The sequence below is a fragment of the Peromyscus leucopus genome, chromosome 4 (assembly GCF_004664715.2).
Source record: "Peromyscus leucopus breed LL Stock chromosome 4, UCI_PerLeu_2.1, whole genome shotgun sequence".
NCBI lineage: Eukaryota > Metazoa > Chordata > Mammalia > Rodentia > Cricetidae > Peromyscus > Peromyscus leucopus.
The window spans coordinates 66,708,850-66,734,107 of record NC_051066.1 but is presented as its reverse complement, the minus strand read 5'-3'; the positions used below and the strand labels follow the sequence as shown (position 1 = coordinate 66,734,107).

The following is a 25,258-nucleotide window of genomic DNA, read 5'->3' as shown; positions in this document are numbered from 1 at the left end:
GGTATTTCTCTACTAGATATCCTGCCCAGCTTTTTTTTCCTTGAAAGATTTATTATGTATACAGTGTTCTGCCTGCATGTATGTCTGCACACCAGAAGAGGGCACCAGATCTCATTATAGATGGTTGTGAGCCACCATGCGGTTGCTGGGAATTGAACTCAGGACCTTTGGAAGAGCAGTCAGTGCTCTTAACCACTGAGCCATCTCTCCAGCCCCCAGCTCTTGTTTTATCTAATGTGTATTTATTTATTTTGAGACTGGGTCTCACTGCGTAGCTCTGGTTGGCATGGAACTCGTAGATCAGGTTGATTTCAGACTCATAATGCTGGGGTTAAAGGTGTGAGCTATCACACTTGCCCTTAATGGTTTGTTTGTTTTTTCAAGACATTGTTTCTCAGTGTGGCCCTGGCTATCCTACAACTTGCTCCATAGACTAGGCTGGCTTTGAACTCACAGAGATCCACCTACCTCTGCCTCCTGAGAGCTAGAATTAAAGATGTGGGCTAACACCACTTGGCTTATTAGATTTGTTTATGTTTATGGGTATTAAGTGTTTTTGGCTGCTTGTGTGTACATATGCCTACACCCCCCCCCGCCCCGCCCCACATATGCCTGGTTCCCACAGATGTCAGAAGAGGTAGTCAGATCACATGGAACCAGAATTAGGCACAGAGGGTGGTGAGCTCCTGTGTGGATGCTGGAAATGGCATCAGGGTCCTCTGTACGACCAAGTGTTTGTAGACGTGGAGGCATCTCTCTGGCGCCTTTAATCCCAGCACTCAGGAGGCAGAGGCAGGCGGATCTCTGTGAGTTCAAGGCCAGCCTGGGCTACAGAGTGAGTTCCAGGACAGCCAGGGCTACATAGAGAAACCCTGTCTCAAAACCAAAAAAGATATCTTCGAGACATAGCTAGAGCTCACTTGGTAGGCTGGCCTCGAACTCACAAAGAAGTGCTGGATTAAAACCAAAAAAGATATCTTAAAGCTATAACTACTTTTTTTTAAAAAATGAGTGCTCTGCGTGTAAACCTGCATGCCAGAAGAGAGCATCAGGTCTTATTGTAGATGGCTGTGAGCCATCATGTGGTTGCTGGGAATTGAACTCAGCAGCTCTGAAAGAGCAGCCAGTGTTCTTAACCTCTGAGTCACCTCTCCAGCCTGATATAACTACTTTTGGGACTGGAGACTGAAGGCTTGGAGAAAAGGATTCACATAGGCCATCAGTAGTTATGGAGGAGGAACTCCAGCAAGAGCTGGTCTGAACCAGTTCTGTGGTACGGCAGCCATTACTAAAGAAGAGGAAGAACAAAAATTAATGATGCCAAAACATTTCAAGGTGTTCCCATGTTACCTTGCAGCATGCAGACAGGTCAGGCAGGTCGTATTCTAGAGAAAAACTGTATTTTCCTTCAGGATCTTTTGTGTGGGTTCAACTGAACCATCATCAGGTATACCAGCATGAAACACACACACCGGTCTCGGCAATCAACAACTCTGAACACATCAGTTCTTCTCAAACAGTTTAATAGCAAATAAACAAAGGAAGGTACCACACTTGGCAGATACAAAATGACTTTTTGTCCGTGTGTCTGTGCAATTAAAACAGATTTAGGTTCCCCATTGGGACGAAAGGAAAAACACACAAAAAAAGGAAGGAGAGTCCTTTTAAACACATACTCCCTTGCTCCAAACTTTTAACAACTTTTTTTTCTTTTTTTAATCCACTACACAAACTGTGATTAGGTAAGAAAAGCGACAAGGGCTCTTCTTGCCCTTTTTTTTTTTTTAAACCATTAAAGCAAAATCCATAATTTTCTACAGAGTACAACACAAGTTCACACACACAAAAAAAAGACATCTTTTGTAAATCAAACAGGAAAAAAGGAAAGCTCAAACAAGGTCAAGGAAAAGCATTTCTACGGCTGAATCACGACTTTGAGTTGATTGAATCCCGTTGTTGCTGCAGAACAGACTGTGCGTTTGGTCATAGTGGCAATTTTTTCTCTTCACATTGTGAAATCACTTTACATTGTTTTCTAGTAGAAAAGGCAAAAAACTGTACAAAACCCCTAGTGTTAAATACAACGTTTGTACCAATAAAAAACTCACACAGGTTTGTCTCCAAAATGTAAAGTTTCTTTTTTTTTTCTTTTTAAATTATTCACAAAAAGCAGCTGGAAATCAGAAAGGCAGCTGCCGCTCCAGGGTCTCAAATCCATTAAAACCACTACAGAACAATTAAAACAATCAGAGAGAAAAGGAAAAGGAAACAATGTCCAACATTTGGCATTTGGTTTTATCCACAGGTTTTCCCAGAGCTCCTCTTGGAACTGAAAGCAAAATATATTGGCAAACACAGCTTCTCAATACACAGAGGGGAGCCTCAGCGCCTCCTGCCGACAGAGGCGGCTCTGTGCAATCAGACTGTGGGGCACACAGCAGGCTCAGGCTAGGGCTCTGGCTCCATCCCATCCCACACCACCCCTTCCAGGACATCCAGCAGCCTATCTATAGGCGTCCTCCACTTGGCTGCCTTTTCTTCCTAGTAAGATGGCCTTAAGCATAATATATTGGGCAACCTGTGGGGGTCCCAGAGCAGACATTCTGCTGGCGTCTGTTCATCACCTGGCGTAGATGATGCTAGTCAGTGCTTCAATAGCCCACCCCCATCCCTTGCTGCACCTTGCCACCCTTCCCTGGACAACCTTGCTTCCACTCTCCCTCCCAGCAGTGCTCATGTCTCAGTGGGATCTGTCAAAAACCCTCCCTGCTGCCTCTGCTCTTCACAGACCCATCCCTGTCTACTCATTTCCTCTAGCCCCTCTCCTACTCACATTCTTCCAAGTCCCCAAGACCCTGAGGCTGGACGGTGCTACAAGAGAAGAGGGTAAGTTTCCCTTAGGAAACCAAAGAACTGGCTGGCCTGGCACCCGCAGACAGTAGCTATTTGGCTCTTCACCTAATTTAATAACAAATTCTTGCCCTTACCCCAAGTCTACTAGCTGAGTAAGAGCAGAGCCACAGTGAAGAGCCAGTGTGGGGTGGTTGGTGCCCAGGGCTGTAAACAGTGTGAAGACTGTAGTATTTATTGTGCTTGTCACCTAGGGAAAGAGCAGGCAGGTGTATTGCCACTCAGTGTGCAGACGGCTTCCTGCGGGTAGTTAGGAGCACAGCACCCCCTCCTCTGTGATTGAGCCTTCTGTGCTAGGCCTCCTGCCTACCCACAGCCACCTTTGGTTTTACTTTCTCCTCTCCAGCCCCCCCTGGACTCCCTGAGCAGAGCAGCCAGCCTCCTGGATGCCCCACCGAGACCTGGAGGCCATAAAGAGTGACAGTCTAAGTGCACAGGCAAACACTCTAAGGGCAATAGAGGAGAAAGTTGCCACTTCAAATAAAACAATACAATCTTGAGAAAAAAATATCAACCCCATAACAATTTAAAACATCTTCTTTGAAACCCCTTTAAATCAGTCAGTTTTTGCACAAACTATAGAAAACAGAGAGGTGAAGGTGATACATACGAAGGTGTGAAGAAACAGCAGGAAACATGCACAACTTGTCTTTTCTGGGCATAATCTTAGTAGGAAAGGGGAAATTCAAAACAAAAAGGCAAAAACAATACAAAACCCCCAAAAATTTCAAAGCATCACATTTTGCTGTGGAGACTGTAGGAATAAGCATGGATGTGAGCTGGTTGAGCTGAGAGGGAGGGAAAAGGGGCCCTAGGGTTTCCCTGCAGGGCTGCTTCAGGAAGAACCACAAAAGGAAAACAAAAAGCTAGCTGGGGACCAAACCTCAGCCTCAGTGAAAAGCGAACGAGTGGGGGTGTTGTGTTTCAGGTGTTTTCTGCAGTTGAGAACTCAGAAAAACAAAAATTAATAATAACACATGCGGTCTCCTCACGCCCCAAAACTATGTCAGCAAAATGTGTTCAGGAGCCTCAAAGATTTTAGTGACATCGTTTATTTCATTGTTTATTTCAAAGTTGTCTTTAAACTAAGCACACAGGGGACGAAGCCTGGAAGCGGACTGGCTGTGTGTTCACAGGGACAAACACCACGCGGCATGTGCTAGTAGGGCTGCTCTGAGACAGTTACAAAGAATCGGAATCACAAAATCAAGTGGTTATCTTATGAAGTTCTAGAAAAATAGATTTTTTTTTATATTCAAATGCAAGTTTAAATATTTTTCCCTTCAGCAGTCGTTCTAGCAAAACCAATTTTGGCAGCACAAAAGGGAAAAAAAAAAAGAAAGAAAAAAGAAAAAACAAGGAAAGAAACAAACATAATAAAATACACATCAGCATCAAAGGTCAACACAAGGTCAAAGGTGAGAGTTCAAGCATCAGAGAAGCTGAAGAGACAGGGTTTGGACGATGTACTTGACGCCACATCGACATGCTTTAGGCACAACGATGAACAAACGGCAGGAATCTAGAAAAACAAACCAGAAAGAGGGAGACCCACTGAGTTACACAGAGCAGTACATCCAAACAGAGAGGGAGAGCGGGACACTCACTGTATGCAGCCCTGAAATGAGGAGGCGGGGAAGGGCGGGGGGGATGACAGGGACTTTTGCACATGCTAACAATGGACACAGGGGAAAGTTCAAAAGGACATGGAGGACACCAAGAGAACATCCAACTGCCAGAGACAGAAGGGAACCTAAGGCTTGGATTTCCTGCAAAGCACCTAACACATCAAGACAGTCTCTGGGGGTAAGAAGGCCTCAGCCTCTTTCCCACTACCTGGCAAGACCCAAAGGGAGAGGAAACAAAAGATGCTGACTAGAGCAGAAGGGAGATTATTTAGGGTAGAAGGCCAGTTTCTTGTTCAGTCTTGGATGGCCCTTTGATCCCAGAAATCCAAGCCCTAAGCTTCCACATAGGCCCTGGCCACTCGTGTGGAACCCAGGACATAGCGGTCGGGCTGCAGTGAAGGCAAATCAATGGCATGATAGAATCCAAGAAACAAAACTACAGCAGAAAACACTGGAAGTGAAAGCTCCCTCTACACAACAGAAATGGACCGCTTAAGACTTCACTTCAGTCTCCACTCCGAGCTGAGCCCTTCCACATCAAGACTTACAGGGAGCAGCTTCTTCAACAAAACCATCTTTGGCCTGAGGAGAGAACTGTGCTCAAGGACAGTGCTCCTGCTGTGCTTAGGAACTGGGCGAAGGGGGAGAAGAGAAGTGCATGGTCTCCCCAGCTGGCTGGCTGCCTGAGCACACCATGAGCCTGCTGGGGCAACTGCTCCTTTTAGAGCCACAAGTAGGTATGAAGTTTGGGGTCACACCTCTGCCTCTAATATCATTAGGAAGGTAGTTTCATAAGGTCGTTTCCTAGAGCCCAGGACAACTCTGTGGACAAATGGTAGAATGGGAGAGAGAAAGTAGGGAAGACAGAATAGAATTTCTGGTTAGGAGCACAGCGCTGCAGACCCTGTGGAGCACAGCTCTCGCCTCTGCCGATTCACAGCATTAATGTTAGCCTTCCCCTTGGACAGGTTACCTGGGCTGCAACGGTCACAGAAAGTCAGTAGTTTCAATCATACACAGCACCCCGTGTGTACAACAATCACATTCTGGATTCTACAAAATCCTGGCCTTTTCCAGAGATATAATTTAGGTAATAAATATTCTCCACCCCGGAGCTGTATAAAACTTCTATAAAAATAGAAACGACATTCTTGTTCCAGCTGGTTGGGATTCAGAACAGTGCCTGCCCAACCTAGCATTTTCTTTCTTTTTTTTTTTTAAAGTTTTTTTATTTTTATTTTTTATTTTTGCATTTATTTAAAAAAAAATCCCATCATTACCCTGGAAGCCTTTAGAACAGTTTTATCTTGAAGCACAGGACACTCTTCTCCCATTTCGCAGAATTCAAGTTTACGTGGTTCAGTTTAAGAAGTGTATTATTTCATGTTTCTTAAGAGGACAATAGACCCAACTTATCACTATGAGAAGAGAACAGCTGTCCCAGTTTCAATGGGATAATCCAACACTAACGACTACCTGTACAACAGCAGGATGGTCAGTCCCTGTCTATACATCCAGGGACAGCATGATAAACAGAAGTGTCCCCATCTGACTTAAAAACAGGCTAGCCCCTTTCTTTTAATCTCTGTTGCTAGGAGTCAAGACTTTTAACTTGTGAGGTTTAAGCTTCCAAGGACCCAGGAACCCAAGCCCTGGCTGTGGCTGAGAGTCTTAAGCTTATGGGGCTACCTCTGCTCAGATGCACATTCCCAAAAGTATTTCTTGGAGCAGAAGTAGAGCCCAGAGGCTGTGTGGGACACTGGCAAACACTGGAGTTAAGATTGGTGAAGGGCAGCAGAAAGCTAACTGTAAGCATGATGACAAAATGAACATGGACTAATACTGAGGTAAATGAACACTAAACCCACATGGAGCCTGTAAACGTCCTGTACTCTCTTCTGTCTCTAGGGGAGGCTTGTCAGACCCCTGTGGGAACTCAACCTCTGGGACACCTTCATCCAAGAGGCCAGCGTGCACTTCTGCACCCTCCTGAATACTAGGCTCTGCTCAAATACAGCATCCTGGCCTCAAGAGACCTTGACTCAGGTCCATCAAGAAGCAGGGCCCTCCTCCTGGTTTCTGATTGCTCTGCCTGTGAACAGTACCCTTGCTGGCTAGATGCTGCAAGAGCTTCTTAGATTTGCCCTCAAGAGGAAATTGTGGTGGGGAAGGAGGCAATATTCTTTGCTGTGGTGAACTTCCATAGACTTTCTTCAAAATAAACTGTTGGAAATGAGCCATGCTTCCTTCTAACTTCACACTCAAACTAAAAATGACCTCTTTGCTTTGCCCAAAGAACCACCAGCCAGGCAGGGCAATACAATACCAATGGTGAGCTGGGATGGCTAGTAATGAGTATCTCCCTGTTCTTTGCATATTTCAGGCTAAATGAAGAAGTACTTTATTTACTGAGACTTGCTGACCCCCTTTTAGGAAAGAAGGTCAAAAATCCAGGACAAAAATCAGGAAAATGGGTGGCAGGAGCTTAGCATTTCCACGGAGAGCAGCTGGTTTATGAAGGGGTCTAGATGCCAAGCTACCTCACCCACTCTGCCCCTGTAGCTCATTAGATCTTGCCCACCCTCGCACACAGGGAAAGAGATTTGTGGGAAATCAACTTTCTGTTCTGCTCAGTACTCTCTCTTCCGGTGGTTTGGGGCACATTCTGATCATCTTTTAAACCATTTCCCCCTTCCTCAGGGTGGACTGGTTGGTGTTGGTCCTTCTCAACATACTGGTTACAAACACAGCAAACTTTAAATAAAGGGAAAAGAAACAAAAACAAAACAAAACAAAAAACCCCTCAGGATATGGCACCTAAACTCCAAAGTAAAACACTGGAAACCAAAGCACAAACTTGTCCTCTGTACGAAGCGACACTCCCACAGAAGGCAGTAGCTGAGTCTTCAGGGCAAGCTGTGCCTGCGAGAGTGGCAGGGATCAGGGTCCAGGGCTGTCAACACACAGCCTTAGGGCTTCGAATGATTAAGGGTGCTCCTCCCCCACTTACCAGAAGATCTTCTCACTCCAGTCTGAGAGGGGAGCACGCTCAGTAGGGCTTACTGTCATTCTTGGAACGTTTGAGCTGCACTTTAAGCCTCTTCATTCCAATCTGAAAGCCGTTCATGGACTGGATGGCAGCTTGAGCTGAGACAGGATTGTCATAACTTACAAAACCTGTGTGTCCAAGCAGAAACCTAGGTGAGAGACTAAGTCCTCCTTATGCAAGACGTTATCTTGTATGTTAGTCTCAAATCTCAATTGTTCTCAGCAGGGATGACAATTCTAGAAAAATATCAACATGAAAACAAGTAGGTTCCCAGTGGTACCACCTCTGGACCAGCGCTGTGAGCAGAAATCACCCCCTCCGACTCAGAGAAAAGTGACGCTCAAAGAGGTCATATGATTGGCTCAGGTCAAACCCCGAAGCAGCTTTTGGGGGCTGGAGAGATGGCACAGAGGTTAAGAGCACTGCCTGCTGTTCCAAAGGTCCTGAGTTCAATTCCCAGCAACCACGTGGTGGCTCACAGCCATCTGTAATGAGATCTGGTGCCCTCTACTGGTGCAGGCATACATACATAGAGGCAGAATGTTTTGTACATAAAAAATAATCAGCTGGGCGGTGGTGGCGCATGCCTTTAATCCCAGCACTTGGGAGGCAAAGGCAGGCGTATCTCTGTGAGTTTGAGGCCAGCCTGGGCTACAGAGTGAGTTCTAAGAAAGGCACAAAGCTACACAGAGAAACCCTGTCTCAAAAAAAAAAAAAAAAAAAAAAAAAAAACAATAATAATAATAATAATAATAATAATAAAAAAAAATCTTTTTTTTTTCCGAGACAGGGTTTCTCTGTGTAGCTTTGCGCCTTTCCTGGATCTTGCTCTGTAGCCCAGGCTGGCCTCACAGAGATCTGACTGCCTCTGCCTCCCAAGTGCTGGGATTAAAGGTGCATGCCACCAACGGCTGGCAAAAATAAATAATCTTATTAAAAAAAAAAAAAAGCTTTCTCTGATTTTTGTCAGCAGCTCCTTTCTTTCTCAGTGGCAAAATATTTCATCCCATTCTGACACCAAAAGAGAAGCCAACATACCAAAACACTTGCTCAGGTTGGTCTGCTTGTCTATGAAAACCTTGGCAGACACGACATTCCCAAAGGGCATAAACATCTGCAGCAGGTCCTGGTCTCCAAACTCCTGGGGCAGGTGATAGATGAACAGGTTGGCTCCCTCTGGACCTTCAAATATCCGATGATTGGAAAAGTATCAGTGTTAAGTATGCTTATCAGCCAGAGCCAAGAGTCTCTCATTCCCATCTATACCAACACTAGCAAAATCAACAAATTTATTCTTTGAGGGGAACTAAACAGATTCTCTAAACACAAGGCAGGAAACCTAGCAGAAATTCCGAGATTAGATTTCTCCTCTTGCATACAGCCATGAGGCATCTCATGGAAAGATGTCTTTTGGTATTTTGTTTTTCTTTTTTGTTTTATTTTGTTTTTGAGACAAGGTTTCTCTGTATAACAGCTCTGGCTGTCCTTGAACTCATGATCCACCTTCTCTTGATCCACCTTCTCATGATCCACCTCTCCTTCCAAGTGCTGGGATTAAAGTAGTGTTTTTTCAAAATAGGGTCTCATTGTAGCTATGGTTGTCCTAGAACTATGTACACCCGGCTGCTGGCCTCAGACTCACAGAGATCCGCCTGCCTTTGCCTCCCAAGTGCTGGGATTAAAGGTGTGCATCACTATTTTTGTTTCACAGAAAGATGTTAAAGTCACGCCTTGCCAGAGACAGTATACAGGGATTGAAAGAAGGTGGATCTGCATGTACAGTAGTAAAACTGAAAGCTAACCCACAAGGGAATAAGGAAAAGGGGGTAAAATGGGTTCTATAGTCAAAACAAGTTTCAGCCTGTAATCCTACCACTCAGGAGGCTGAGATAGGAGGATCTCAACAAATTCAAGGTCTGCCTGGGCTGCATAGTAAGACCACCCTGCCTCAAAAACAAAAACAAGTAAAACAAAAATTAGGTTTCAAAGCACAGAGGTGGTGGGTGGTACATGCCTTTAACCTCAGAACTTGGGAGGCAGAGGCCAGCCTGGTCTACAGAGTGAGTTCCAAGACAGCCAGGGCTATTACAAAGAAAAACCCTGTCTTGAAAGCCCCCCACCTCCACCCCCCCCCAAAAAAAATTAGGTTTCACAACTGTGCCTGGATACTAAAGGGCAGACAGACAGACTGGTAGTGCCATTGGCAGGACCGGAGCAGCAAGTAACAGTGGGGTGCTACAAGAGTTTCTAGTGGACTGCATCCCAGTAAAAAGAAGAGGACATTTTTAAATGGACCTATGCTTAACACATTACTTACAAGGTGATTTTCTAATGAAGGTGACTAAGACAATAAGTAACAATCCAGCCATTCATTCTCAAGCCACACACCCTTTATTGCCTCCAGGTCCATGCACACGCACTTGCCATCTTTGTGCCACTACTCCTCTTCCTCCTACACACACTCGGTGTGCTTCCTCACATCATCTCCTCTTCCTCCTACACACGCACTTGGTGTGCTTCCTCACATCATCTCCTCTTCCTCCTATACACACACTTATTGTGCTTCCTCACATCATCTCCTCTTCCTCCTACACACACTCGGTGTGCTTCCTCACATCATCTCCTCTTCCTCCTACACACACTCGGTGTGCTTCCTCACATCATCTCCTCTTCCTCACACACTCGTGCTTCTCACATCTCTCTCCTCCTACACACACTCGGTGTGCTTCCTCACATCATCTCCTCTTCCTCCTACACACACTCGGTGTGCTTCCTCACATCATCTCCTCTTCCTCCTACACACACTTGGTGTGCTTCCTCACATCATCTCCTCTTCCTCCTACACACACTTGGTGTGCTTCCTCACATCATCTCCTCTTCCTCCTACACACACTCGGTGTGCTTCCTTACATCATCTCCTCTTCCTCCTACACACACTCGGTGTGCTTCCTCACATCATCTCCTCTTCCTCCTACACACACTCGGTGTGCTTCCTCACATCTACTCCTCTTCTTCCTACACACACTTGGTGTGCTTCCTCACATCTACTCCTCTTCCTCCTACACACACTTGGTGTGCTTCCTCATATCCTCTAGGTCTCTTAACACTAGTTCACACACGAAAGCCAAAACGGACACTTGTTTGTTTGTTTGTTTTTTTTCCATTAGTGCCTAAACCTTATCAAGTTGTAGTTATAGAAACCCAGTAAAAACCCAAATACTAAGGTGCTAGCAGGAACACTGTCTAGAAAGTCTCTTCTAAATTTAATATAATTCATATTAAAGGACACATTTCTCACTCCATGAAACCTACTGACTATATCACTCTATCTCATCACATCTCAGTGTCTCATGTAGGACATAGATTAATCAGATAGAAAGGCGTCAAATGATATCCTAAAAGGAATACTTAAGACAATCCTCTGACAGATTCATAACCCACAGAAGACTTCCTAACTGAAGATTCCTGTCAAATGATCAGATGCAATACTTACACTGTCTGTTCCTTTCTTTCATTAAAAACTAAGCTCCATCCTAAGAGGATCTCTAGGGTCCTGATCCCCCACCCCAAACTGCAAAAGCACTACACTTCACAGTCTTTCTCAGTCTGTCCTTGCCTTGGCTGGGCAGAGGTTAGCCCGGCCACCTATACTGTTTCTCCACACCTCGACTTCAATTCTGGGGCACTCACCTTCCTTCTGGCTTCCAGCAGCACCAATACTCTGCTGTGTCAATAAGTTCTGGTTGTACAGAGTGGGGAGTGCCGCGGCAGCGTACTGCTGGATCCCAGAGTATGCCTGGGTGAGGGCCTCCATAGTGCTCCCAGTGCCGTTGGAAAGGCCACTGCTGCCCAGACCACCATTCAATGCAGCCATTCCTTTGTTGGGGGAAGAACGAGGTTAATATATTGGAAAGATTCAATTGATGCTAAAGACAGATATACTTAAGTTACTAGAAAATTGACCCTCCCAGCTGAGTTAGTCTATTCATCTGAGTGGTCCCATTTCAGGACACTTCACCAGGCTTCGATGCTTATGTGAACATGAAAAAATTCACAGCCCTCACTGCTCTCCTCATTACTGTTTTCTAGCACATGGAAGGACTGACACCATTCACAAATGCCTATACCTGTTTTTCATCTTCTTCATACAAAGCTGGAATATGTAAAATCAGCCCCACAACCAGGGACTTTTAAGATGTGAGTAAATGCTATCATTAAAATAGCACTCAACATTTACTGAGCATGTTCTGTATGGCAGGCACTGAACTAAGTGTGCTCATTAGCCCTTTGCCTATGTTCTCATTCTCATTTATCGGTTGGTTGGTTTTTTAAGACAGGGTTTCTCTGTGTAGCCCTGGCTGACCAGGAACTCACTCTGTAGACCAGGCTGGCCTCAAACTCAGAAATCAATCTGCCTCTGCCTCCCGAGTGCTGGGATTAAAGGTTTGCACTGCTGCCACCACCTGGCTCATTTAACATCATCTTCATAAAAGGTTATTTTGTATTTTAAAATTTTGTGTGGGTGCTTTGCCTGTACATATGACTGTACACCATATATGTGGTGCTATGAAGGCCAGAAAAGGATGTCAGATCCTCTGGGATTGGAGTTACAGCGAGTTGTGACCCATCATGTGGATGCTGGGAATCAAACCAGGCCTTCTGGAAGAGTAGCTGGTGCTCTTAACAGCTGAACCATCTCTCCAGCTGCTCATTTAGCTTTTTTTTTTGTTTGTTTGTTTTTTGCTTCTTTTCAAGACCGAGTTTCTCTGTGTAGCCCTGGCTATTCTCAAACTCGTAGAGATCCGCTTGCCTCTGCCTCCCCGGTGCTGAGATTTAAAGGCGTGTGCTACCACCACCTGGCATCTTAAGAACACTTCAAAGTATTCCATTACTCTATGGATAAGAAAATGACTATTAGAATGGTGGTCCAAGGTTACAATTAGCTAAGCAGCAGAGTCTGACAAAACCCTGGTTATTCCTAACTTCTCTTGGGCCAAGGCAATTTATCCAACAGGTACTGGGTTAGTTTATGATGTGCCATTTATAAAGTAGCTGGATGATAACCAGGGGCTGCCCATTACCTGCCAAAGAGCCAACGTTGAGACCAGCTGTTGCTCCGGCTAATGTTTGCAGGGCTCCAAGTGAGGCTATGGGGTTGACAGAGTTACTGCTGCTGGAGCTCGGTGAAGACCCTGCTATTAGAAATTGAGGAGTTAAATCATCACTTGCCTTTTCTTGTCAACAGGAACCAAAGCACAAGAGCGATCCTACCTAACTCTTCTATTTCAGTAATTCACTGAATCACAGAAATAACATCTGAGAGTGGTTCCGTGGGTAAAGGTGCTTGGCCATCACCCTAAGGACCTGAGCTCCATTTCTGGGCCCACAAGGGGGAAAGAATCATCTGCTATAAGTTGTACTCTGACTGCTATATAGGTAATGTGGCATGTGCACATTCTCACAGTCACAAATGAACACACACACACACACACACACACACACACACACACACACACACGCATGTGTAATATCATTTAAAATTTTTATTTTAGCCAGGTGATGGTGGTGCACACCTTTAATCCCAGCACTCAGGAGGCAGAGTCAGGGCAGATCTCTGTGAGTTCAAGGCCAGCCTGGTCTACACAGCAAGTTCCTGGATAGGCTCCAAAGCTACACAGAGAAACCCTGTCTCAAAAAACCAAAAAAACAAAACAAAAAAAACAAACAAAAAAATTATTTTAAATTGTATAGATGTGTAGCTGTGTAAAAATATAAATACATGTGAATATAGGCTGACAGAGGGTAGAAAAAAAAGGAAGTTGAATCCTCTGGAGTTACAGGCTGTTGTGAGTTGTTTACTGTGGGTGCTAAGAACCAAGCTCAGGTCTGCTGAAAGACCAGTACATGCTGTTAACCACTGAAGCACCTCTCCTGCCTCAATAATTTAAAATTTTTTTATGAAGAGCAAAAACAAATAAAAAACCTAAAAAGTGTGTGATCCACAAATCTTTGATCCCAGCACTTGGGAGGCAGAGGAAAGGATCTCTTTTGAGTTCAAGGCCAGCCTGGTCTACACAACAAGTCCAGGACAGCCAGGACTCACACAGACAGAGATCCTGTCTCAAAAAAAATAAAAGGGGTGAGGTAAGGGGAGACACACAGACCAAGACCTTTGAATCTTTGTTCGTAATACCACCCAGCAAGATGACATCCCACCCCTGCGAGCCTTCAAAGAGGACCTGTCCAAGAAACACAATGCTCCCTGTTGGCCCCTTACCTGAACTGGTGAGTACGCTGAGGGGACTGCTGGATGTAGTGAGGGCATTGGTACCACTTGGTGTGTTCTGAGCTGCACTAGCTGCAGCAGCTAGTGCAGCCAAATTCTGTAGCTGCATTGCATTTAACCCTGAAATATCCAGAAAAAGACATCAGTCAGCAGATTAGGTGTCCAACATTTATTTCAGCAATGCTTAAAAACGTCCCAGACAAAGAGGAACTATCCTATGTAAGAATATACTTATTTTCTGTATTTTCCATAATATACTACAGGGATCCAAAAGATCTAGTAATAAAATTTAAAATGCCAGGGTTCTAATTCAGTGGTATAGCACATATTACCATGCACCAGGTCTTGGGTTCTCTCCTCAGCAGGGAGGAAAGGAGAAGAAACCTAGAGCTTGTTAATCCAATAGCAATAGCACTCCAAACGAGCACTAATACAGAGGTGGGACAAAACCTGTGACCTATCATGGGGCCAGGAGCTCAAAGGAACAGTGCCAAAAGCCACAGTAAAAAAAAAGTCCCCCTTACATACACATAAGTGTACTCAAGAAGCAGGGAACGGAGATCTAGAAGGCTCCCATGGGAGTAACAGGAAAGAACAGTAATAGGAGAAGGAATAAAGAAAACATTGCCACTGTAACAGTAAATTAATCATCAGAAGAAGGCAGAAAAATAATGTGAGGGAAGAATTGTAAGTAAAACCTTAGTAATACAGAGTTAAAAACAAATTAACAAATTTGATTACATAGAGAAACCCTGTCTCAAAAAAGCTAAAAAACAAACAAAACAAAACCAAAACCAAGCCGGGAAGTGGTATTGCATGCCTTTGACCCCAGCACTTGGGAGGCAGAGGCAGGCGGATCTCTGTGAGTTCGAGGCCAATCTCGTCTACAAAAAGAGATCCAGGACAGGCACCAAAACCACACAGAGAAACCCTGTGCTGTGGATTTTGTAAAGCATTTTACTAGAGGACATATACTATCAGGACAGGAAATGGACAAAAGTAAAAACACCATACATTACAATTTAATAATTTTCCCAAAACATAGAAAAAAAATCCCCTAGGACAAAACTAATCACTATCAACACTTCAAAATGCAGTTCACCAAACATGCCCCTCTTTCTCAAAGTGTATGATTAGCTGTACCCTGCTGCATAGGGTACAGGCGCAGGCTACTAAGGGACTACTCACATTCTGTCTACTCAGACTTTTCTGTCAGCCTGTGGCTCATGTCTGTCTTTAGAACTTCATTTGCTACAAACCATGTTATTTATAATCTACATTTTCCATGCATTTTTTTGTTGTTTTTGAGACAGTGTTTCATGCATCTTAATAGTAACAACAACAGCATGATTCAGAAACACAAAAACTCCTTGGTTCTAGCAGCTTTGGGTAGGTATTTACACAAAGTCACTGATTGTTACTTCATTATTATATAGGGCTCTTGGCCGTTTCCCTTCCCCAACAGGGACTTAGAATTTAGTACACCAGACAACTTCAGAGCAATGTGGCATCAACAAGGCTACATAACAGAGATGAGAGATTTTGAGTCCTAGATAGTCACCTTAGGTAAGGAGTGGAAAGGTTTGGCAGAAATGGTGCAAAGCTCTCAGACGGAGACAGCCGTCTGCTGGCCCATGCGCTGCTGCTCCTCTGCAGCAGTGAAGCACTTACCTCCCATTGGGTGGAGGCTGCTCAGGGTGTTGAGGTTCCCAGAGGAGGCAGTCTGCTGAAGGAGCTGCAAATAAAGCTAGACATTACACCAAAAAACAGAACAAGAGTGAGAGTGAGGGCTGGTTCTGCATCTGGGATAACTCTACAGCACAGCAAAGCAAGAGTGCAGAGGCCCCCAGAGAGAAGGAAGTCAAAGACAGATCCCAAGCCAACAGAAATGCAAGCCTAACGACTACATGCGACAAGAGCAACACACCAAAGCCCGGCCCAGAAGACTGTTCACTAGACAGTGAGTTAAGCTCAAGTCTCTGGGCAGCAGAATGCAGCACAGCAAAGAACAAAAACAGCACAAAGAAATAACCGAGGTGCAAGCGCTGGTACACCTCAGGAGTTAGAGGCCATTTCTAGTTTCTTTCTTTCTCTCCCATGTTCTCCCAGTAAGGCCAACACATCATATTCTTTAGGTTACAACCACTAACTAGTTTATTTTATTATTACTTTGGTGTTGTATGAGACAGGTTCAAACCATTTAGCCCTAGTTGGCCTCGAACTCAAAATGTAGACTAGGCTAGCCCTGAATTCAGAGCTCTACCAGCATCTGACTCCTTAGAGCTGGGATTAAAGGTATATACCATTACACCCAGCCTTCCACTTAACTATTTTTATTTTATTTTTTAATTTATTTTATTTTTATTTTATGTGCATTGGTGTTTTGTCTGCATATGTCTGTGTGAGGGTGTCAGATTTTGGAGTTACAGGCAGTTGTGAGGTGTCACGTGGGTGCTGGGAATTGGACTCGGGTCCTCTGGAAGAACAGACAAGTGCTCTTAACCAATGAGCCATCTCTCCAGCCCCCCACTTAACTATTTTAAATTATCATATTGGATCTTATTTTAGTATTTCTTGTATGTATGTGTGCACGCGGTGTGCATGTGCAAGCATGTGTAGACCAAGCAGGGTCTCTCTTTTATGTAGCTCTAGCTGTCCTTGAACTCACTATGTAGACTAGGCTGGCCTCAAACTCAGAGATCCGCCTTCCTCTGTCGCCCTGAGTGCCAGGATTAAAGGCGTGCACCACCACACCTGGCTAGAGATCATTTTCAAAGCATTATTCTGGTGGAAAACTACAGTATCTCCAAACATATAAACAATGTTCCTGGCACTAAGAAATAACTTAATCTATTGAAATATATAGAATAATCTTTCCTCTTTTCTTACCTAATTTTAAAGACATGCTAGTTAGAATAAATTGGTAGTTCTAAGATTTAAGAAATAGGGAAAACAGTGGGCATCAGGTTAATTAGAACTCAGTACGGGCTGTAGTGGGTAGGGTAGCTGTTCTAGCTTTGACCTGGAAGTACTACTCCCATGGAGGCTTTGCTAACTGTCACGCCTACAAGGCGGAGCCAAGACAGGACCCCTGAAGACCCAAGATCCGGATGGGCCGGCTCTCTTGGTTCTTGGCTCTCTTGGTTCTTGAATCCTGGATGCTGGAGGTAGACCGAACAGAGTTCTCCAGAGAACACCGTTGGACTGTGCTTCACCTTTCCCAGACCCTGTAACCTATCCCTTCACTTTTTTACATGGATTTGCCTTAATATTTAAACTAATAATGGGCCAACAGAACTATTATCTTCCCTGCTTCCACACAGAATTAGTATCTGAAAGAATAAAGAACAAATGACTGCAGTAGTTATTTCTATATGCACATTTCCAAACTAGCCATACAGACTTGAGATTTCACCATTTACAGACTCAAAGAAGAGAAGGTTTCAGTCTGGCCATGAACTCACTGTGCATCACAGGCTGACCTAGAACTCATCATCTTCCTGCCATGGACCCCCAAGCACTAGAACTATAGTAATGTGCTACTATGCTGAAAGATGCCCTTTTCCTGTGTGTCTCACAATTTTAATAATCTCCTGTGAGATTATTATTGACTAAAACCTAAATAATAGATTACAGCTGGATCTTCTTTTAGACTGTATGACTCAAAGTCATTAACAGAGAAATCAATTAAAGAAAACCTAGCTACAATTTGGCAAATACAACAAATATATACCTATATTTCTCATTTAAAAGCATCCATTTTAATTTCAGGATCTTTCATTGCTCTGAAAGATACATTAATCATGCTTTCAGGGAAGACTCAATAAAAGATTTTGATGAGCTGGGTGGTGGTGGCCCATGCCTTTAATCCCAGGACCCTGGAGGCAGAGGCAGGAGGATCTCCTGTGAGATCCAGGCCAGCCTGGTTTACAAAGGGAATTCCAGACCAGCCAGGGTTACACAGAGTTACCCTGTCTTGAAAATCAAAAAAAAAAAGATGATGCCACTAGAAAGAGACACGGAAAATGAGGCTGAACAGTGAAGATTTCTTGAGGATATCTCTCGGAGGCAGGGAATTACGAGACATTTATAGATCTTTAAACTAAAATCATAATTTCACTTGAATTGTAGCAAAAGCCTCAAGATTAAACCATACAGGAGACAGACAAGACATCAATTTTCACATGAAATCTCTACATGCCCAAAGTTGCAAATGCCATGGTTTGTTAGCTAGAGATAGTAGAAGAAAACAGCCAAGAGCTTGCACAAGCTGCAGAAAGCAAACCCCACAACTCACTGCTAAGTACTGGGGCCCAAGAGTGTTCAGGCCAGCCAGGTTCCCCCACACAGATGCTGCACTGATTTGCTGCATCTGCTGCTGGAGCTGCTGGGCCATTCGCTTCTGTTCTTTGTCCTTCTGGGTGTCAGCAAATTTTACCACCATGGGAGAGGAGCAACCCTGGAAAACAGCAAAACCAAAGGGTCAAATACCCTCGGACTTCTACATGCATGCTATGGATGGAGAAAAACACATGGACACGGACGAACGGACACGGACACACACACATTAAAACAACAAAATTCCTCTTGGGTTGCAGAAGGAAATCATCCTTTTAATATGAAGGCTGCATTCTAATTTCTACCACCCCCCAAATGACTTTTTTGATAGATAACAGTGGCAAAAGACTATTTCTTTCTTTCTTTTGTTTTTTTCGAGACAGGGTTTCTCTGTGTACTTTTGGAGTCTGTCCTGGAACTCGCTCTGTAGACCAGGCTGGCCTCAAACTCACAGAGATCTGCCTGCCTCTGCCTCCCAAGTGCTGGGATTAAAGGTGTGTGCCATCACCACCCGGCAAGACTATTTCTAATAATCATTTTCTGTTTATTATTTTTAAAACAGGGAAGTCTTACCATGTTGCTAAAATTGGTTCTTAACTACTAGGTTCACGTGTTCCTCCTGTCTTAGCCTGAATCACTGGGCCTTTAAGCATTCTCTTATCTGGTTCCAATGTTAGTTAGCTTTTCAAAGATGTATTTACTAACTCTATATGCATGAGTGTTTTCTCTACTTGTGTAGGTATGCCCCACATGCATTTATGGTGCCCAAGGAAGCCAGAAGAGGGTGTTGAATCCCCTACAACTGTAGTTGTAGATGGCTGTGAGCTATCATGTGGATGTTGGGAATCAATCACAGGTCCTCTGCAAGATCATCATGTGCTCTAAACCAATGAGTTCTATGATTTTAAACTTAAAGTATTTCATACCTTAAAGTAGATTGACCTTTAAGTTTCAGGGTGCAAAGGATTTTCCTGACAAGGGGTTTTTGTCCTCTTCCACCTGTCTGCTCCTTACCTCCATGGTTTGTGCTTGGTGCATTGCTTTGATAGCTGTCTGTGCCATGGTTCTTGTTGTAAAAGTCACAAATGCACAACCTGGTAAACAAAGAATCAATATTCATTTGTTTAGAGATTTATCTGTCAGACATTAACTGAACATCTAATTTACTGTGTGTTAACTACCATGTTAGCAATACAAATGTGAGCCTACGTTTTAGGATTTTACAAGCTGGTTCAGTAGACAGATGTCATGATAGGGTACTAAGTGCTACCAAGGAACCACAAATAGCAAAGAGTGATTGAGGGAGAAGCAAAGAGTTCACGCTAAAAAGCAAATGTGAGAAAACTGTCCCATTTTGGACATCAAGATCTTCAGCAATCAAGAGAAATTGAGGAGACAGAACTCCTTAAGCAGGACTGGAAAAATACGTAAGAGACGTCGGGGGTTGGGGATTTAGCTCAGTGGTAGAGCGCTTGCCTAGTGGGCGGTGGTGGCGTACGCCTTTAATCCCAGCACTTGGGAGGCAGAGCCAGGCAGATCTCTGTGAGTTCGAGGCTAGCCTGGTCTACAGAGCGAGTTCCAGGAAAGGCGCAAAGCTACAGAGAAACCCTGTCTAAAATAAAACAAAACAAAAAGAGATCAACTGGTCAGGCATGGTGGCACACACCTTTAATTCTAGCACTCTGGAGGCAGGGGCAGGCGGATCTCTGTTTGAGGCCATCCTGCTCTACAGAGTGAGTTCCAGCACAGCCAGAGCTAGACAGAGAAACCCTGTCTCAGAGAACAACAGAAAAAAAGAAAGAATGGAGGAAAACCAAAGGGATCAATTGTGAGAAGAATGACAAGATCAAGGTGTACAGCAAGAGGTGGCAGACCCAACCTTCATCTATCTGTCTTCTACTATTACAGTTAAATTAAGAGACAGCAATTTAAGACAAGTATCTTTTTTAAAAGCTATAAAAATGTACCACCTCGGCTTAAGCCATCAGGTCCCCGCAATATCCGGCATTCTTCAATCTGTCCAAATGAAGAGAACATGACTCGGATGTCATTTTCAGTACACTTCTTGGAAATCATACCAATAAACAGCTTCCTGTCTTCCACAGCTAAAAGAGTAAAACACAAAAGTCTTGGACATTATCACTAAAAGGCAGTGTAGTACAGAGTCAAGAGCCAAAGGGTTTGAATCCTGGCTGTATCTCATATCACTCATCTCACAGATTATTTTGTTTCTTTTGTTTTTTGAGACAGGGTTTCTCTGTGTGGCCCTGGCTGTCCTGGAACTCACTCTGTAGACCAGGCTGGCCTAGAACTCACAGAGATCCATCTGTCTCTGCCTCCTGAGTGCTGGGATTAAAGGCATGCACCACCATCACCCAGCTCATCTTGAAGATTCTAAGACACATTTCTTCCTCCCATAATTTTATATCAATAGTATCTTAAAATTATACATATTTGGAAGCATTTGCATAAAATATGGAGAATTTGTGCTCTTGTTCAAGTTACTTCACCAATCTGTTTGATAGCAGACAGCCCTAGGTTACCACAAAGGCTAATCTTGTAGTTATAAAATGCAAAGGTTTTGGCATCTTGTCATGTACTTGATATGTTTGCTCTTTCTAGCAATACCATGAAAAGGGTTTTATACTTGATGTGACCAAGGAACAGAAAACTTCAGTGCAAACTTTCTACTTTCCTTTTCTGATATTTTAAATTTTACGTACTTAAAAAATTCTCCCTTAATTTGTGAATGGCATTTGGTCATTTGTCTATCTTCCTGCCTTCCTCCATCCTTTCCTCTCTCTTTCTTTTTTGAAACAGGGTCTCTCGATGTAGCCCTGGCTGTTCTTGAACTTGCTATGCTGACTAGGTTGGTTTCAAACAAGAGATCTTCCTGCCTCTGTTTCCTGTGGGTCCTTTGTATTTCTAACTGAAACTCGTGAGAATTCAGTATGAACATTCTAGCCTCTGAGCTTTTTACAGCATTGTTCCGTTTTATTTTGTCTAAATGAAACTAAATGAGTTAGCTGCCATGTAATTTTAGGTGGGTTCTACTGAGAACTGTGCCTAATTCCCACAACTTCACTATGGAAGACCAAGTCCTCAAAGATAGCACCAAGCATAGCAGTCTGTTAGTAGTACAGTCCCCGAGATGGTCCGTCTGTTTCTTTTTCTTTCCTTTTTTTTTTTTTTTGGTTTTTCGAGACAGGGTTTCTCTGTGTAGCTTTGTGCCTTTCCTGGAACCCGCTTTGTAGCCCAGGCTGGCCTCGAACTCACAGAGATTCGCCTGGCTCTGCCTCCCGAGTGCTGGGATTAAAGGCGTGTGCCACCACTGCCCGGTGGTCAGCCTGTTTTTACACAAGTTTTTCCAAGCTGTTTAGGACAAATTCTCCTCTGAGCTTCCTGCAGAACGTTTTGTTCAGCTTTCTCAAAGACTTCACTTGTGGGAGTGAAACAAAGGTTATTTGTAGCTTTCTGACCACCAACTTTAATTTCTTTTGGCTTCCATTATATTTTGCTTTTACAGATGACACTTTAAGTCTGAGTTCATCCCCAGCTCCAAAAGTCCCTGGGTCACAGCTTATTGCTGGGGTGCAGTATCTTGGCAACTGAACTGATCATGGATGGCCTTGTCCCTACTGAGCTCAGGAAGCTCTGTCCTAAAGCACTAGCAGGTTTGCTTCCCAGCTGGTCCACTTTCCTCCTTAACCTGTCCATAAGAAACTATACTTATCAAGGACATTCTAGATTTTCTGTTTGTGTATCTGACTGTTTTTGAAATATGGTCTCATGTGGCCCAAGCTGACCTCAAAATCCTAAATGTGTGAAACTACACTGAATACTACCACACAGGGCTAATTCATCCTAATATGTAATATTTCTGTTAACTCTATTTTTATCACTTATTTATCAAAATTAAGACAAAAGAGAATTGTTGTGGTTTTGTTTTTTTGTGTAACAGCCCCGACTGTCCTGGATCGCCCTCTGTAAACCAGGCTGGCTTTGAACTCAGAGAGATGTGCCTGCCTCTGCCTCCTGAGTGCTGGGGTTAAGGTGTGTGCCACTACCACTTGGCTCAAAAGAGACTTTTATAGCACAATTCAATACAAGTATCTTAAGAAACGAAAAGAAAAGAATCTCATGCAGAGCAGACTTGGCATGCTTGCTTACCATTGTTCTTTTCACTGTCAGCAGGTTTCATCTGTATAGGGTGATGCATCTAAACAGGAAAACCACTGGTGTTATTCTCCAAACCCATTAATGGCTTTCAAAAATATAAAGACTCTAAAGGGCATACCAAAACAACAGCCTTTAGAATTCTCTAAACTCATAGCTGCCCAATGATCTTACTTACAAAATATAAGAATACACAGAATGTGAGTCATAAAGTTAAAATACACAAGACTCTTGGCAGTGAGGACAACTTTTGTCTATCTTCTTTGAAATGTTCCCTTTATAGAATCCTTTTCACAGCAATTACCTTTCTTCCAAAATGCTTCCCATTGTGTGCTTGACGTGCAGAAGCATGTCCCAAGCATAAAAATTGAAACAACGCCATTTTTACTTATAAGAGCCTCTTACCCCAGGGAGGACCTTCATGTTGTGAAGAGCATTCTGAGCTTCTAATGCAGCTTTACGGGTGTAAAATGTAACAAAACAGCACCCTGAAAAAACAAGATTTTACAAAATTAGTGCCTTGGAAACAGACAATACTTAGAACATTTCTATCACTACACTACTGCAGAACTTTAAGAGAGGAATAAGTTTATTAAAATTCAAGAGGAGGAGAAGAGCACTATCTTTTTTGTTTGTTTGTTTTGTTTTGTTTTAATTGAGGCAAGGTCTCTGTGTAGCCTTGGTTGTCCTGGAACTCACTCTGTAGACAAGGCTAACCTCAAATTCAGAGATCCACCTGCCTCTGCATCCAAGTGCTGGGATTAAAGGCACATGCCACCACCGTTCATCAAGTCAATGTTACTTTTCTGGAAAAATCCTTCCCTTAAAAAAAAAAAAACAAAAACAAAACCCTCAGACAATTTCATGTAGCACAGGCTGGCTTTGAATTTGGTATGTTAGCTAAGAATGTTCTTGAACTCCTGTCTCCACCTTCTAAGAACTGAGATTATAGTCTATACAACCATGTATGTCTATAATGCTCCCTTTACAAAGGTTATGTGCCATCACATTTAACCCATCCTATCATAAACTAGGTAATATGCTGAGGAACAAGACATAGACACAGTCCTTATTCTAGCAGCCTGGTTTCCTGGAAACTCCTTTCTCTCTGCTTGCTCAGAACAAATCACTCCCTATATCACCGCTAGTTTTTAAGATTTTATTTTATGTATATGGGTGTTTTGTCTGTGTACCATATGTGCCGAGTGCTGAAGAGGCCAGAAAAGGGCATTGGATCCCCTGGGACTGGATTTACAGCCTGTTGTGGGCCACTGTGTGGATGCTGAGAACTGAACCTGGATCCTCTGCAAAGAGCCATCGGCGCTCTTAATTGCTATAGTATCTCTCCAACCTCTCACAGCCAGTTTTTGTCCATATGACTCAAACGTAATTATCACTAATTAAATTATAAAATTACTCAAGAACAAGAACTTAGAATATTTTTTGAATTCTTGATTCTCATCAGATAATTCTATTACTCACAGCACTTGGCACTGTCTTGAAGATTTTGTACTTTGTTTAGTATCTGGAGACAAAAGGGTCTTAAAAATCTTGGACTTCAGTGTGTTATCATGAAATATAATAGTTTTCTCTCAATATTATGCAATACTTAAAATTTTAAATTAATGTTGTATAGCCAGACATTTCCAGAAACCACAACTTTTATTTTTGGTTAACTATGCCATGAGGAGAACATTCATCTGTTTCTAGATCTTTAACTCATTAATTTGGGCATATACAACAACCATATACCTCACATCTGTACTGGAAAATAGCTTTTACAAAGTCACAATAAAATTGGTCATTTGAAAAATAAGAGTATGTTTGTATGTACAAGCAAAGCTAATGTTGCCTACTTACTACTGGTCTCCTGAAAATGCACATGTTACTGTGATCTCTCGAAGAGCCTAACCTTTCTTTCCCTAACCATTTTGTAGGCTACTGCCAACCAATTGCCTAAATCAAGCCCTTCTCAGCTGATCAACTATCTTGTAAGGGCTGTAGCATCAGTTTACTCTAGTCAAGAAACCTCATGTGGCTAGTTTACTATTTTAAGCATTCCATTCGTAGATCAAATGAGACACAGCACTGTGAGTACTTACTTATACAGGACTGCCCAGGTGCATCTTACAAAACATTGTCATGTGGTCACCTTAATATTTTAAGGCATTAAATGTTTGGATTAGAAAATATAGCTAATATAAAAGGCTACCTTCCCCCCATAAACACAAAAATACCCTCACAATCAGAGATAAAAGATATACAGTATTATTATAGGAATTAAAAATAAAACCCAGCTGGGTGTGGTACATGCTTTTAATCCTAGCACCAAGATGGCAGAGGCAGGAACTCTTGAGCTTGAGGCCAGCCTGGTCTACATAGCAAGTTCCAGGACAGTCAGAGCTAATATAGAGAAACCCTGTCTCGAACAAACAAAAAACCCAAAACAAACAAATTAAAACTCCATTATGTGCAGTGTGTTAAAACACCCCCAGCCGTGGCCGCAAGCCTGTTCACTGAGTACAAGTGCCTGCTGGTAAAGGAGCTCCTGCCAAGCCTAACCTTTGAGTTCAATGCCTGGGATCCACAGAATGGAGAAACTTGTATTTCAACTTGTCCGTTGACCTCCACATATATGAACTATAATAAAAATAAAAATAAAATAAAGACACCTCACCTTTGCTCTGAGGAGGGTTTTGGCTCCTATCCCTTAGGATGTTGATTTCATAGACAGCACCATACTGCTCAAAAAGCTCCCTCAAGTCCTTCTCAGACCAGGTCCTGGGAACCTGGCCCACAAACATCTTGATAGCATCAAGATCTGGTTGGTCTGGGTGGTCCAGGGTGCCGTTCATTTTCTTTGAGCTGCAT

The 25,258-nt window shown here is 43.3% G+C and overlaps 1 protein-coding gene across 14 annotated transcripts in view; it reads right to left on the bottom strand.

Moving 5' to 3' along the window:
• Positions 1–1,506: 1,506 nt before the first annotated feature.
• Positions 1,507–25,258, bottom strand: part of Celf1 (CUGBP Elav-like family member 1) — an 83,748-nt gene continuing 59,996 nt past the window's right edge. For 3 of the 14 annotated variants that reach the window (XM_028878851.1, XM_028878849.1, XM_028878843.2), the window contains 13 exons: positions 25,065–25,252; positions 22,793–22,875; positions 22,382–22,430; positions 20,182–20,316; positions 19,226–19,305; positions 18,171–18,332; positions 15,545–15,620; positions 13,865–13,993; positions 12,669–12,779; positions 11,278–11,463; positions 8,626–8,769; positions 7,549–7,715; positions 1,507–4,432 (listed from right to left, as the gene is read on the bottom strand). In XM_028878851.1, the coding sequence (XP_028734684.1) occupies positions 7,588–7,715; positions 8,626–8,769; positions 11,278–11,463; positions 12,669–12,779; positions 13,865–13,993; positions 15,545–15,620; positions 18,171–18,332; positions 19,226–19,305; positions 20,182–20,316; positions 22,382–22,430; positions 22,793–22,875; positions 25,065–25,242 (1,461 nt within the window). In that variant the 5' untranslated portion in view covers positions 25,243–25,252 and the 3' untranslated portion in view covers positions 1,507–4,432; positions 7,549–7,587. Of the gene's footprint in view, positions 7,716–8,625; positions 8,770–11,277; positions 11,464–12,668; positions 12,783–13,864; positions 13,994–15,544; positions 15,621–18,170; positions 18,333–19,225; positions 19,306–20,181; positions 20,317–22,381; positions 22,431–22,792; positions 22,876–25,064; positions 25,253–25,258 lie in introns of all 14 variants that reach the window. The other 11 variants (XM_028878841.2, XM_037204951.1, XM_028878850.2 and 8 more) reach the window with 8 other exon arrangements.